This window comes from Marmota monax, unplaced genomic scaffold (genome assembly GCF_021218885.2).
Source record: "Marmota monax isolate L192 unplaced genomic scaffold, Marmota_monax_Labrador192_F-V1.1 WCK01_AAM20220418_F8-fsc00134, whole genome shotgun sequence".
Classification (NCBI taxonomy): Eukaryota; Metazoa; Chordata; class Mammalia; order Rodentia; family Sciuridae; genus Marmota; species Marmota monax.
In genome coordinates this window covers 2,868,852-2,884,187 of record NW_026692281.1, presented here as the reverse complement: position 1 = coordinate 2,884,187, position 15,336 = coordinate 2,868,852, and the positions used below count along the sequence as shown (strand labels likewise).

The following is a 15,336-nucleotide window of genomic DNA, read 5'->3' as shown; positions in this document are numbered from 1 at the left end:
ACACATAAAAACTACCCTGAAGATTTTCTATTCATTTTGAAAACTGGAAAATCTTGCACATGTTTTATAATGTTTCCTGTACTTAACATAAGATTTAGAGTCCAAGTGTTGTGGTGCCCACTGGTTGATCAAATACGAATCCTATGAGTTTGTATAAGAACTGCTCCAGGTTGAAAACCATATAACATTCCTGAAGCATAATCAATTATAAAATAAGTATATGCATGCCAGCATATGCTTTAAGCAACTAAAGAAATAGAGATGGGATATAAAGTTAAGAAATGGTTGACTGTGAATGTGGCATATTAATTTTTAAAAACTAAATTGGGGGCTGAGGTTGTGGCTCAGTGGTAGAGCACTCACCTAGCACGTGAAATGCCCTGGGTTCGATCTTCAGCACCACATAAAAAATAAATAAAGTAAAAAGTAAAGGTATTGTGTCCAACTACAACTGTGTATATATATAAATTGTATATATAAATTGTATATATAAATAAATATATACAGTTATATATATATATATAAATTGGTTCTTGTGTTTCCTCATATTGGGGATAAAAAACATGGCTAGAATGTGACTCAGTTCTTTCACAAGGTTTTAGATGAGATTCAAAATATTGGGTAAAGGTAGTCTTTCTTTAAAATTTTTTTTATATAGTTGTAGATGGACAGCATTCCTTTATATTTTTTTTAATTTATTTGTTTACGTATGTATGTATGTATGTATGTGGTGCTCAGGATCAACTCCAGTGCCTCACTCATGCTAGGCAAGTTGTCTTCCACTGATTTACAACTCCAGCCCAAGTAAAGGGAATCTTTTGATTAGTGCAATAGCATATAAAATATAATTTTATGCTGAAAATTCAATTTTCTTAGAAAATAAAAATTGCATAATTAATTAAACTAAAATAGAAAAACTATAAAATAAATGTACCTGTAAAATCAAGGGAAAATTTTAGTCCTGTCCTTTCCAGAATTCACAAAAAATCCTTGCCTTTGAAAATATTTTTCAAAATATATTTGTCTCAAGAATCCCTGGAATGGCATAGTTTGCTTGCTATCAGCAGAAACTAGCTACATGGATTTGCTATTTATTTTGAAGATTGTCATCCTTTGTAGTACTTAACATAAACTTCTGGATGTAAATAAGGTATTAGCAAAATGTTGATTTACATTTTTTACATGCCCCCCAACATAAATGTGTTCTCTATCTTTTTTTGTGTGGTCTGAATTTAATCCCAGTTGTGAAAACTTGCTTAGGTAACAGCAAGCAACAATTTTAACTGTATTTTTCAATTCACAGAGGTTAAGAGATGAAGGGGATGGGAAAGGCAGCGGAGCACAACAGACACTAGTATGGCAATATGTAAATCAATGGATGTGTAACTGATGTGATTCTGCAATCTGTGTATGGGGTGAAGGTGGGAGTTCATAACCCACTTGAATCAAAGTGTGGAATATGATATGTCAAGAAATTTGTAATGTTTTGAACAACCCACAATAAAAAATTAAAAATTAAAAAAAAAAAGAGATGAAGGGGCACATACTAGATAGCCAAAGGTATTTGAGTCATTGTCACTTTTCTAGCAGGAAGCTAGAATGGGGGGAGCTCAAGATAAATTCAAGTAGAAGACACAAGTTTGTTGGACTCATCATCAAAATTGGTAACAGGGCTGAGAAAAACCAAAGGGAACAGCATAGATTCTCCATTTGTTTCCACATATAAGTGGGGTGCAGAGTTTTCAACAGTATTTACATTTCCTGGAGATGAAACATTCAGGGCTATACAATCATGGTCATTGAAATCTGGTAAGACCAACGATGGATTCTTCAGATCATCCAAAAGAAGGTCATTAGAATCTTGAAGTCTTTCTCCAAAATCATTTTTTGGCACCTCCTCTAACAGGGAAAGCAGGGCATATTTCTTGTATTCTACCACTTGCTGGTCTGTGGAGAGACATTGTTTTGTTACACATTGTGGGAGAAGAGAGGGTAAGAAAAAATATAATCAAAATCTTACACTGCTAAATGAATCACAGAATAGAATGAGAGTTATCTTCCCACTATTCTGAGTTACACTCTTCAAAATAGCTATTCGAGGGGCATCTTATGCAAAAATAATATGGAAGAATAATGTACTCTTGCCTCTGGTCCTAGAATCTAATATCAGCTTTCCTAATATACTTAATATTTCAAACTTTTGATAATTCTATAAGAGAAGAATGTGATGTGACTTTGTTAAAATCTGTTTTTGGAATTAGGAATATCAGTAACCACTAGAATATAGATCTTTGTAGGATGCACTTCCTATAAAATCTAAGCTAACTGTGGAGACTTAAGCTTAGTAAAAAACAAAGGACCTACCTTCTGAGAACTTGTTTGGATGTCATGTGAAAACCCAAATTGATTACAGCACATCCTTTTGAATATCTTTATTATGGTTTTTGTCTTAAAGTTAGAGACATTATAATACATTCTCCCTTAAGTTTACATGGTATCAGAGAAAACATTCGGCAATTGTTTTTTGGGGACTGGCTAAACTTCACTTAGCATTATCTTCTCCAACTGTATCCATTTACCTGCAAATGCCATGATTTTAATTCTCTTTTATTGATGAGTAATATTCCATTGTGCAAAAACAAATGCTGAATGTTTTCTCTGACTTAAGGTGACCGACTCATAGTGGGGTAGGGAAGGGGAGCATCAGAGGAATAGCTGAACTCTAGATAGGGTAGAGGGGTTGGAGGAGAAAAGAGGAGGCATGGGGTTAGAAATGATGGTGGAATGTGATGGTCACTATTATCCAGAGTACAGGTATGAAGACATAAATTGGTGTGAACATACTTTATATACAGAGATATGAAAAATTGTGCTCTATGTGTGTAATAAGAATTGTAATGTATTCCACTGTCATGTATTTAAAAAATAAAATCAATTAAAAATAGTTTTCAGGGCTCTTTCAAATATATTATCTCATTTAATACTCATTTAATATTCATAAAAATTTATAAATCAAAAAATCAATTATTATTATCTTAGTTTACACAAGAGTAAAGATGGGTTTGCAGAGGTTAAATGACATGCCAAAGGTCATTTAGTAAGTTGTGAGGATAGACTAGAACATAAATCTGACCCCTCTACAAAAAATCGTTTATACCTTTTCTTCCATTGGCTTCAAGTAGATTCCTCTTTCCTTCTTCACTATTCATTAAATCAAGAGTCTATAAAGGGAGATAAAATATTAGAATCTTTATCCATCAATCATTCTTGGAGATAAAGTTAAATACTTGATGAAAAAAAGACTATGTCTTGGGCCGGAGTATGTGCAGTACACACTTAGCAACCATGAGGCCCTAAGTTCAGTCCTCAGCACCTTAAAAGAAACCTATCTCTTGAGAGATTAACAAAATTGAGGGAAGAATGCTTCCATTTACCTTGCTTTCTAAAGGCTGTAGCTTTCTTTACTAACTGCTCTTTAGACAGAAGGGGAAAAAAATCAATTCATAGTGCAGCAAGAGCCAATTATGCGACGTAGGTCCAGTTGTCACTTAGCTTGAACTAATATTGACCAATATTTATTTGCCCAGACAAAAGCAAATGTGGTAAATATTGGATTTGAACCTGAGTATTTGAACCTGAATGATGAGAATCATCAAATATGTCTAGTATGTCCAGAAAGAAAAAAACCACTTCTTTCAAGTCATCTCAGCTAAACAATATACAACAAGAGTCAACACCCACAGGATCTAGCCCCATTACTTATTGGTCAATGACCAAAAAAAAGTTTCATCTGGAGATCTTCTGTAGCTAGAGAAAACAGTTATGGGAATATACAAGGGTTTTATTTTTTCCTAAAATAGCAACAGCAACAATAAGATTTCACTAAGCTAAGAGAAACAGGCCTGTAAGTATACTATTAAAGAAAATTATCTGCTAGGAATTCAGTTTCCTTGCAATTCACAGGAGTATGAGGAAAGACTTAACAAAAACAATTTTAACAAATAGATGCCCTGTTCTTTTTTGGTCCTATTATAATTTCCAGTCATAATCATGATCATTTACTAAATGACTATATCCAAACAAAGCATGATTTCTTACATAGATTAAATTTGGTTACCTATCCAATATTTATAAAGTAGTACATTTAATATTTAGATATTTGTCTATTACATAGTCTAAAATGCACAGATTCTCCATTTGTCAAACGTTCTCATTAAACTGACACTCATAGCCAGGCACGGTGGTGCACGCTTATAATCCCAGTAGCTCAAGAGGCTGAGGCAGGAGGATCACATGTTCAAAGACAGCCTCAGCAACAGTGAGGCACTAAACAACTCAGTGAGACCCTATCTCTAAACAAAATAAAAATAAGGTTAGGGATGTGTCTTAGTGGTTGTGTGTCCCTCAGTTCAATCCCCAGTAGCAAAAAAAAAAAAGCCACCTATAGCCACCAAATTATGTCATAAAAGACAGGAAAGGGTATCCTAGAATGTGAAGTAATGTTTAAGAAAATCAAGTATATGAGCAATGTGGTAATGCTCATTTTAATCCAGTCATACATATTTTCTGGCTGACAAGTATCTTAAAATATTTCCTTAGTATCTGGGGGTATAGCTCATGATAGAGTGTTTGCCTAGTATTCATGAGCCCATGAGTTTGATCCCCAGCACCCCAAAATATTCCCTTAATTATTCTCTCTGGTCCCCTTTTCTATAAGAGACAAGTTCTAAAGAAAGTTCTGTTGTTCAGCATGGCAACTGATGTTAAAAAAGATACTTAATCTAACACATGGATCAGTTTTTGATTATATACACAGGAATAGGATAAGATTCCTCTTTATGTAACTTATAAAGAAAGCAATTGCCAAGAAAAGCAACGGTTCACTTAGAAGTAATTTTTTATTTGAGATTAGGTGTCACTATGTTGTGCAGGCTGGCCTTGAACTCCTAGGCTCAAGTCATGTTCCTACCTTCTTAGTCTCGTGAATACCTGGAATAATAGGTTCATCAGTAAACATGGCTTGTCAATTATATTAGTAGCCACTTGCAAATATGTGAACAAAGAAGTTCTGCTTCACTAAGTGGATCTCTGGGTGTCTTATATATGCATGGAAGTAGTAAAATGTTGAAAAATACTAATTTAAACTGGACTTTGCTATAAGTAGTCAATATTAAGGCATAGAAGAAAAAGTGAGGAGGGCAGATAAAGAATATAGATGGCATGCCTTAAGCCCTCCTACTTCATTCACTCAACTGTAAAGGTTTTCTGCTAATAATCTACTATGGCAATCTTCATCATCAAAAAAACAATATAGTGTCCCAGAACTGGATGGTATATAAAAAGCAATAAAACGACTAGAAAAATAGATCTTACATCTATTTCTGCCATGACATCCATACTAGATAAAGTTTCAGTTTCGTTTGTCATTAAAGTAGGAAGTTCAGAACTGACTGGCTGTAAAGAAAAAAGAGAGAAATATACAACAACTTAAATTCTACACTGTTTATTTTTGCACAACAGTGAGGTATAATATGACAAGAAGAGGAACTTTGGATGTATGAAAAACTATTATTAAAGCATCACAAAATTCTACATAAAGGTATACTTATACTTTCATATTGACAATTTTAAAGGAATTGGAAGAAGGAAAATCACCACATAATAAAAAATAAATTATACTATTAGTCTGGGGAAGAGAGATATAATAACTACTTCAGTTTCTGGTTCAGAAAATCAAGATATAAACACCATATACACTAAATCAATGGAAAAGTCAAGGTAAGAATTCAAGTATTTTTGAATCCCAGGCATAATATTACCAGTGCCAATTGTCATATATCATTCTGCTTTTGGAATAATTTATGTAAATACAGCAAAATGAATTGATAGTCTTACCTCACTGACATGACCAGCATCACAGTTCACTTTCTTCCTAGATTGCAAGGACTTAATCTCCACCAGGTTTCCTTCAATACCCTGCATATACATTTCATCCCTTAAATGAAAAAAATAGAGGGGTGGGGAAATCAACAAACTCTGCTGCCAAGCAGGATGAAGGTGGATGGAAAAAATGGTAATCTAACTGCCAGGAGACAATCTTTGAGAAAATACCACAAACATAATAAATTGTACAGATTATGGCAGGTCCTTGACCAAGAAACCACAAACCATATGGCATTTTCCAGTTACAGATATTTCACTTTCAGACTATAAAGCCTAATGCTATTCAGAAGATTTCAGTACATAATTCACTGGTTATAACTCAGCCAAAGCGGCCCACTTCCAAGTAACATACCAGAGTTTTCAACCTGAAGAGGCCTAGAAAAGAAGGATGGAAGAAAAACACACTAGTCTGTTCCCAGGGAAAGCTATAATTCCACAGGATGCCCTTTTGTGAATTTGGTGCCAAATAGGATGATAAGTCACTGTTCCCAATCAAAAGAAAAAAAGTGAGATGCAAAACACCACAACAATGTAGCTAGCTAATCCAAATGACCTCTAGGGTCTTTTCATTTATGAGATTCTATATACACCAAAGTTAGCTTTTGAAATGACTACATTGTTCCACTGAACAACACTCAGCCTGAATCTCATCAATAGAGGAAGTGGGACACATGTCACCAGTTGTCAGTGAACAACAACAAAAAATGCATAGTTTGACTTTGCTCTTTGGTATAGTTCTTGACTTCATTTTGTGGTGCCAGTCATCAGGAAAATCAGGTGTTCTGAGGATCATATATTTTATTATTATCAAATATTACTATTTAACCTAAGAATCCAAATGCCACTAAATTCTTAGTTTCCTATAATTTGCCAATCTATTAGAACTTAAACTTCACTTTGGTGGCCAATTCAGGCAATGTTAAAGCAACTCAGAATAATTATCTCAAACAACAGTTGCTGTTAATGTTCTGAGGACATAAAGTGCCCTAAAATTGGTAGATTATTTCATTGTCTAGAGAAGTTTCCTTTGAAACAGGTCCAAGGGTCTGTAGTGAAGTTTTGGATCGGGCTGAGGAAGCTTACAGGGCCCCCTTTTGGGTGTTCTTAGGAAGCTATTTATGAGAAAAATTTGACCAAGGCCCACACATGACCTTCATCTTTCTGGGATTGGACAATAAATAAGGGAAAGTAGCAGGGAATAATACAAACATAAGATGGTAAAGTATGAAAACAGACTAATGTAAGCACTGCTGATGAAGGTGAAACTCCAGCTGACATCCCTCCTCCACAAGCCACTCAGTGTTGTCATGAGTAGAGATCTGCTGACAACAGTGACTCTGTGGCTCCAATTTAGTAGTATTTCTGCTGAAGCACACACAACCTCTTAGTTTCAGGAAATGAAATCTTGTTTTTTTTTTCTTCTAGTTTTGTTCCAAGCAGGAGGTTTCACCCTGCTTTCTGAGATAATTTTTAATATAAAATAAAGGGAAGATTTTATACTACCAATGTTGGGCTCTTATTTTCAGAAGACCACAGAAGGTGAAACACCAAATATATTACCAAAAAGTACATTTGCAGTATATAAGAAACAAAGATAATATCAGGAGTGGAGGTGCCTAAGGGAAATGTTTCCTTAATTATATCTCCCAGAACTTACCATAATATTATGCTTTGGATAAACAGGTAATTTTCTAACTTCAGAAAAAGAACATATATGTGAAAATCAATATCCAAATTTCCTCAGAAACACAAGTCCTACATCAGTGCTAAGTCCCAGGATAAGGTGTTGATCCTAATTTAGTTTTCCCCTTAAAAATGTCTGATTGGTTAAGGTTGCAAAATGAGAGTAGACTCAACTCAATATTCAACTGTGTAATCACAGATATAGCAAAGAATTATGCTACTGCTCAGCTAGATTTGGGGGTAACTAGCTATATACTTCATTTCAAAGTCCTTATCAACATTCTAAATAATGTTTTTGGGTTTCACAGAAAGAAAGGGAAAGAGTGAGGGTGGAGGTATCCTTCAAAGACTCTATAAGCTATTGTTATATCCCTGATTTTCTTTAGCTGTATCCAAAGTGTTCCCCAGACTGTAATTTAAAAAAAAAAAAAAAACACTTTCCTCAAAAACATGTAAAACCTACTAGGTTACAGAAGAAAGACATTGCATACCTATTCATTATAGTATTAAATTGACTGTCTGATTTGTCTTCAGTAAAGATTGAATAATTATCCTCAGAAGGAGAAGACATAAACTCCAAAGAAATATTGTCAGTTTCCTCTCCTAAATAGTCTTCAGTCATTAGTTCTTGAAAATCGGGTATAGATGAATACATATCAACATCCGATGAATTTTCATTCATAGGTATATCCTGAATAGACATTTTAAGATCCTCTCTGAGAAACAACAAGAATGTATTAATCAAAAATGATGTTAGAGCTCAAATCATACAGGCTATAATACCTCCATCAGTTATATAATATCTAAATATTCGCAATATTTAGAATAAATAACTTATGATATGCCATGAAGCTCTCCTTTCAATTCATTTATACATCATATAATACTATGTCCATGCCAACTGACCAGCCAATTGTTCCATCACCTTAACTTAATGAAAAAAATACTTATCAAACCCAGAATGCTATAATAAAAAATGACAAACAATAACAAGTGAAGGTAAGGGTATACAAAAATAGGATCTTCCACACATTACTGGTGGAAATACAGGCGAAATGGTATAGCCACTTTGGAAAACAGTTTGTAAATTTATTAAGAAGTTAAACATGCTAAGCATGGTGGCTCACACATGTAATTCCAGCAACTTGGGAGGCTGAGGTATGAAGATCACAAGTTCAAGGACAGCCTCAGCAGTTTACTGAGGCTCTGAGCAACTTAGTGTGACCCTGTTTCAAAATTTTTAAAAATTAAAAAGCTTGGGAAGCTGGGTGCAGTGGCACATGCCTGTAATCCCAGCTACTCAGGAGGCTGAGGCAGAAGGGTTGCAAGTTCAAACCCAGCCTCAGCAATTTAGCAAGGCCCTAAGCAACTCAGACCCTGTCTCTAATAAAATATAAAAACGGTCTGGGGATGTGGTTCAGTGGTTAAGTGCCCCTGGGTTCAAGCCCTAGTAACAAAAAAATAATTTTCCATTCTATTCCATTAGTTTCTAGCAATTCCATTTTTAGGTATATACCCAAGAGAAATACGAACATAAATATTCTTCTGTGAATGTTCATTATTCACAGCCTCAAAATGGAAAATACCCAAAGTGTCAATTAACTAATAGGAAAGAAAACTGTGGTGAGCCCATAAAATGGAATACTTTTTATAAAAAAAGAGTACTAATCTATGATATAACATGAATGAACCTTGAAAATATTATGCTAATTGAAATAAGCCAGACAGAATAGACCATTTATTCTATCATTCTATTGATATGTGATATCCAATTGAGAGTCAGAAAGTAGGTTAGTAAACAGGCATGAAAGATTTCATTGGGGTGATAAAAATGCTCTAATATGGGATGATGGGGATAGTTTAACAACTCAGTAAATTCAATACAAATTGAACAGCAAAAATTAAAATGAACAAATTATGTCTCCATAAAACTGTTTAGCTATGCATATATAAATCTCAGCTACATATTATTGTATGCATGTAACTATCATACTTATAAGTATTCCTATCTATCCATTTATCATTTAGAGAGGTTATATAGCATGTTACAAATCAGAGCAATGGAATGGCACTATGAGGATCAGTAGTCAAAGCTCACAGCTCAAGTTTCCTTTCTGTTTTGTAGTCAATCTTGACTAGAAAATAAGCAGAATGGGACAACTATTTGCTTATCAATAAAGGAGGAAATACAAAGAAAAGACAAATGATTTTTGTATTGTTTCTCATATAACAAATTATATAGTTTGTGTTGGGGTTCTTTGAACAAGGATGAAAAAGCTAAACAAACAAGTTAATTTTATCATAGGATTAAATATTTGTTTCTAATAGAACAATTAAGTTGATGTGTTACCATGATTTTCCATATTTTTTTCTGACATGATATTTTAAGACACTACAAATATCTGTGATTGTGTAGCTTCCCTGAAACTTGAATTTTTAATTAGCTTCTAAGGTTCTTTGTACACATGTTCAAATATCATTCATCAAAATTTTAACATTCTAGATGTCATCAAGTCCCAGATCCACTGATTTCTTTCTTTCTTTGCTCTCTTTAGGAAAGCTTTTGTGGTATACTCTGTTTTTAAAGATGTACCTATTGTCACCACTCTGCATCCTTGTTAACTTGTTGGACAGGGTAAAGAAAATGCATATATGCATCTCTTTCTGGGCCAGCAACCAGATAGATAGCTTACATGCTGTTGGATTTAGCACACAATATCTGTGCAAAACTTTAATTCAAGGACTGATGTTGAACATCTATATCTCCTTCTCTAAAATGGCACCCTTCTCATTGTCTTGTCCTCTTAAGCACCCTAGCTCCCAGACCCTATTGTTTCAGTGGCTTACTTCTCTGGATATACCAGGCTCTAGGACACACTGCTCATATCCGTACTGACCTCCCCCTCCAACACTTATCTCTCCCCAAACATTCTATACCCTCAGGATTTCTTTGGATACTTCTAAAATACATCTCATAATATTCTGCTGAATGATTTTCCACTTGCATGCTCCTCCAACAGTCTCCTAGTCAAGTATAATTTTCTAGAACTTCCACCCTCCTGCACCACACTTAATGATTCTCCATTTGGTCTTTCTTTCTACCCATATAGACATCATTGAGACTTAGATGTCTAAACAAAAAAAAACCCTCTCCAATAGACATCCAAATATCTATAACACACTTAAAAATAATATACACAACGGGGCTGAGGTTGTAGCTCAATGGTAGAGTACTTGCCTAGCACACACGTGTGTGCGCGCACACACACACACATAGTATGTAAACACAATAGAATATTATTACTCAACCATATAAAGGAATGAAATCCTGTTATTTGTGACATGGATGAAACTGGAGGCCCTTTTACTGAGGAAAATAGGCCAAACACAGAAAGATAAATACCACATATTCTCACTCATTTGTAGAAACTAAAATGCTAATCTTATAGAAGAAATGGCGGTCAACAGAGACTAGGAAGGGAAGGAGTGGGAGGAAAGAAAGAAGTTAAACAAAGGGCACTAAAACAGAGAGGAGGAACTAGTACTAATTGTCTATATAGCACAAGTAAGTATTCTTAAAACAATAAATATGTTTCAAAATGACTAGAAGGGTATAACCTGATTTGATTACTGCACATTTGATACTGCACATGTATGAATAACCATACTGTAACACATAAATATGTAAAACTATTATGTCTCAATAAAAATAATATTCATGCATGATGGCACATACCTAGAATGCCAGCTACTTGTGAGGCTGAGCCAGGGGAATCACAAGTTTGAGCCCAGCCTCAACAATTTAGCAAGACCTGATCTCAAAATAAATAATAAAAAGGGCTCAGAATGCCTATATCTGATAGAGCACTTGCCTAGAACACACAATGGGTTCCCTACCCAGCAACCTCTACCCCCACCAAAAAAAAACCTCATGCTTATATTTTTATTTTCTTTAGCATGTATAGAAATTCTCAAATTTTCAGAACAATTTTTTTGCCAAACACATACTTCATATTTATTATTAACTTTATAGTATTTTTAAATTTAGTTTATTGGTTTTTTTTGTCAAGAGAATTTTTTTTTCCACTAGAAGTTTTAACTGGCTATTGTTGACATCTAAAAAAAGTTACATATTATATATATATTATATTATATATATATGTGTGTGTGTGTTTTTAGTCAGCTTTTCTGCCACTGTGACCAAAAGAACTGACAAGAACAATTTGAGACAAGGAGAAATTTATTTGGTGCTCACAATTTCAGATGTCTTAGTCCACAGAAGGCCAACTCCACAGCTGTGGGTTCAAGGTGAAGCAAAACATCATGGTAGAAAGGTATGGAGGAGGAAAGAAGTTCAGGACAGGGCAATCAGGAAGCAGAGAGAGAGTTCTCCACTCACCAGGGACAAAATATAAACCCCAAAGTCATGCCCCTAGTGACCCATCTCCTCCAGCTATACCCTACCTGCCTTCAGTTACCACCTAGTTAATCCCTATCAGTGGATTAACTCACTGAGTAAGTTACAATTCTCATAATCAAATGTTTTCACTACTGAACCTTTTTAGATTGTCTCAAACATGAACTTTTAGGTAATATCTCATATCTAAGCCATAATCATATACAAATATCTTACATTAAGTAAATTATATTTTAATACCTTATTTCTTCAAAAATCATTTACTGTATACATATTTTAAAGGGCCAGTTATCACTGCCCTATTCTGTTGTAATAAAATACAGGTTAAACTTTTTTACAAGGATGTTTTGGTAGTCATAAGGAAGGCTGAACAAGAACATGAAAGGCAGCCAGGTACAGTGGTGCAAGCCTATAATCTTAGTGGTTTGGGAGGCTGAGGCAGGAAGATCATGAGTTCAAAGCCAGCCTCAGCAACTTAGTGAAGCCCTAAGCAACTTAGCAAGATTCTGTCTCAAAATAAAACATTAGGGCTGGGATGGTGTCTCAGTGGTACGGCATTTGCCTAGAATGTGTGAAGCACTGTGTTAGATTCTCAGCATCACATATAAAATAAAATAAATAAAATAAAAGTTCATCAACAACATATAAAAGGGCTGGGAATGTCGCTCACACCCTGGGTTCAATGCCCAGATATGGACAGCAGTACCATTAACACTAAGGAAGAACACAAATGCATAATGACAGGACATCAGTTGTATTTTATTTTAGTAACTGAAGGAAAACATTATTTGTTCACTTAACAACAAAATATACCTCGTGATTTAACATACCTGTAGACTATATTATGATTCATTATCAGTACATTATCCACGAGACTGCTTACCCATCATCTCCAATTGCCTGGTCCACACATGAAACTAAGGTTTTAGATTCATCTTTCAAAGTAGGTATGATACTATCAAGGAGATTTTTATATTTTTCTTCAATAAGTGTATAACCATTTTGTAATATCTGCATCTAAACAGGAAGGTGAGAGGAAATGAGAGTTGATCATGTACCTATGTATACATCTGGTCTTTCTCAGATCATATTTGATGTGATTCCCATAGAGAACACTTAACAATGGTATGAGAAATAATAACAGGTACTGGAAATTTAACTGACAGTAAATGCTCTGTTTTCACCCACCCACCACCATCATCTTATTCCAGAATCTTACAGCTTCTTTCTTCTTCTCCTCTGGAATATGGAAATATTGATGAGCACATTTGGAAGCTGAAGCCCCAGATTTAAGTGGAAATGACCTGCAACGAGATTCACATTTCAATGTTATAAGCTATCTTAATGTTGCATGGTCAGCAAAAGTATTGTATAGAACCTAAATTTTAATTATCTTTTGTCAGAATGATTCCCACGAGACATAATGTTTTAGCATCTCAGCAACAATGTGAGCAAAGAAAAGGACCCACTACATTTTAATGAGAGGCAGCTAAGAAAAAGTAGCAACAATTTGGAATATTACCCTGTGTGCTAGCTTCCTTCTAAGTGTCTACATTAAGATATCCTAATAGCTTTTTTTTTTAAGTATACATTGGGTCAGCTAAAACTAAAACAAAGAGCTAAAGGGGAAACCAGACTCTTTGGAGTGATGCCTGATTCCAGAGCTGGGAAATGCAAAGTATAAATCAAGCCTAGAACATTCTATTATGTGAAAAGTAAAAATGCTCAAAGCAACAATATATCTATCAATGGACATATTCTGATAAAGATTATAATCCCTTACTAAAATAAGAATCCATGATTCCATGTTGATATAAACAAATGAATAACCAGCAAAAAAGAAAAAGTTCTTCCTTATAGTAGAATGTAAACAAAATATATAGAGAAATAATGTAATTAGAAGAGTCAAATTGTACAAATAGCATGCCAATAATCCCAGCTACTCAGGAGGCTGAGGCAGAAGAATGCCAAGTTCAAGAACAGCCTAGGAAATTTATCAAGACCCTGTCTCAACATAAAATAAAAATGGGCTGGTGGAGGGGTGTGTAACTCTGTGGTAAATCGCCCCTGAGTTAAGGGCTACTTTAATGGAAGAAACATTGAAAAGAGTGTTTATATAAATTAAAAGTATCTCCTGGAAAGTTACTAAGTGAGAAATAGTAACTTAAGACTAGAGAAACTGAGGAAACACCCCTTGAATTCAAATGATCAAAGCTTACATCACAGATAATTACAGAAACTGACATTAGTTGTCTCTGACAATGATATACTAAGAATACAGAATCACTTCTTAGTTATACTACCAAAAATTACAATTGTTTTCTAGCCATGACACCACAGCAAACCCCAAATGATGGATATTCTACAAAAATCACTGGCCTGTACTCTTCAAAAATGTTGAAGTCCATCAGGCATGGTGGTGTAGGCATATAATCCTAGTGACTTGGGAGGCTGAGGCAAGAAGATCTTAAGTTCAAGACCAGGCTCAGCAAATTAGCAAGAACTTGCCTTAAAATAAAATAAAAAGGACTGGGGATATAGTTCTGTGGTAAAGCACCCCTGGGTTCAATCCCCAGAAAATGAAAAAAAAACACCCCCTCAAAATGCAAATAATAACAATCATCATCATCATCATCATCATCATCATCATCATCATCATTCTTAGGAAATACACATGAAATCTTAGGAACAATGGACACTATATCTTGAATTTCCTTTCAAATGGTTCAGAAAAAAGTGTGCCTCTGTGTGTGTAAGGACAGGGAAGAAGGGAGAATAAATGATAATATAAAATGTTAAGTTGGAAATCTGGGTAAAAGCTCTATGGGAGTCACTTGTAGCATTCATATAAATTTTTATCAAGTTTGATTATATCAAAATTAGAGGTTATCAAAAATAAATGTGAAGGAGGGTCCACTCAAATGTGAGGCAAAGCTCTGAAGTCAATGACTCCCCCCTACCTAGGTTTGAAATATAGCTCTATCATGTATTAACTAAGTCACTTCAGATAAAGTAGTTAAATTTTCTTTTAGTTAATTCTCATATCTGTGAAATGGGGATAATGTTAGAGCCCATCCAATAGAATTTTTGTAATAATTAATTGAGAGTCTATGTAGGGCACATAGCACACTGTAAATACTCAATAAATATCAGCTATTATCTACTGGTTCAAAATAGCTTAATGAAATCTGAGGAATCAAGCTAATAACATGACTTTATTTCTCAGATACAACTACATGGCATATCACAAGGGAAAATTTTACAATTATATACTCTGTCTTCTAAGGACTTAT

At 34.5% G+C, this 15,336-nt stretch overlaps 1 protein-coding gene across 1 annotated transcript in view; it reads right to left on the bottom strand.

The window, feature by feature from the left end:
- Positions 1–1,324: 1,324 nt before the first annotated feature.
- Positions 1,325–15,336, bottom strand: part of LOC124090067 (heat shock factor protein 3-like) — a 52,670-nt gene continuing 38,658 nt past the window's right edge. The window contains exons 7-12 of the mRNA XM_046440445.2: positions 13,263–13,347; positions 12,927–13,060; positions 8,118–8,342; positions 5,896–5,995; positions 3,158–3,221; positions 1,325–1,947 (exon numbers count right to left, since the gene is read on the bottom strand). Coding sequence (XP_046296401.1) covers positions 1,622–1,947; positions 3,158–3,221; positions 5,896–5,995; positions 8,118–8,342; positions 12,927–13,060; positions 13,263–13,347 — 934 coding nt within the window. The 3' untranslated portion in view covers positions 1,325–1,621. The remainder of the gene's footprint in view (positions 1,948–3,157; positions 3,222–5,895; positions 5,996–8,117; positions 8,343–12,926; positions 13,061–13,262; positions 13,348–15,336) is intronic.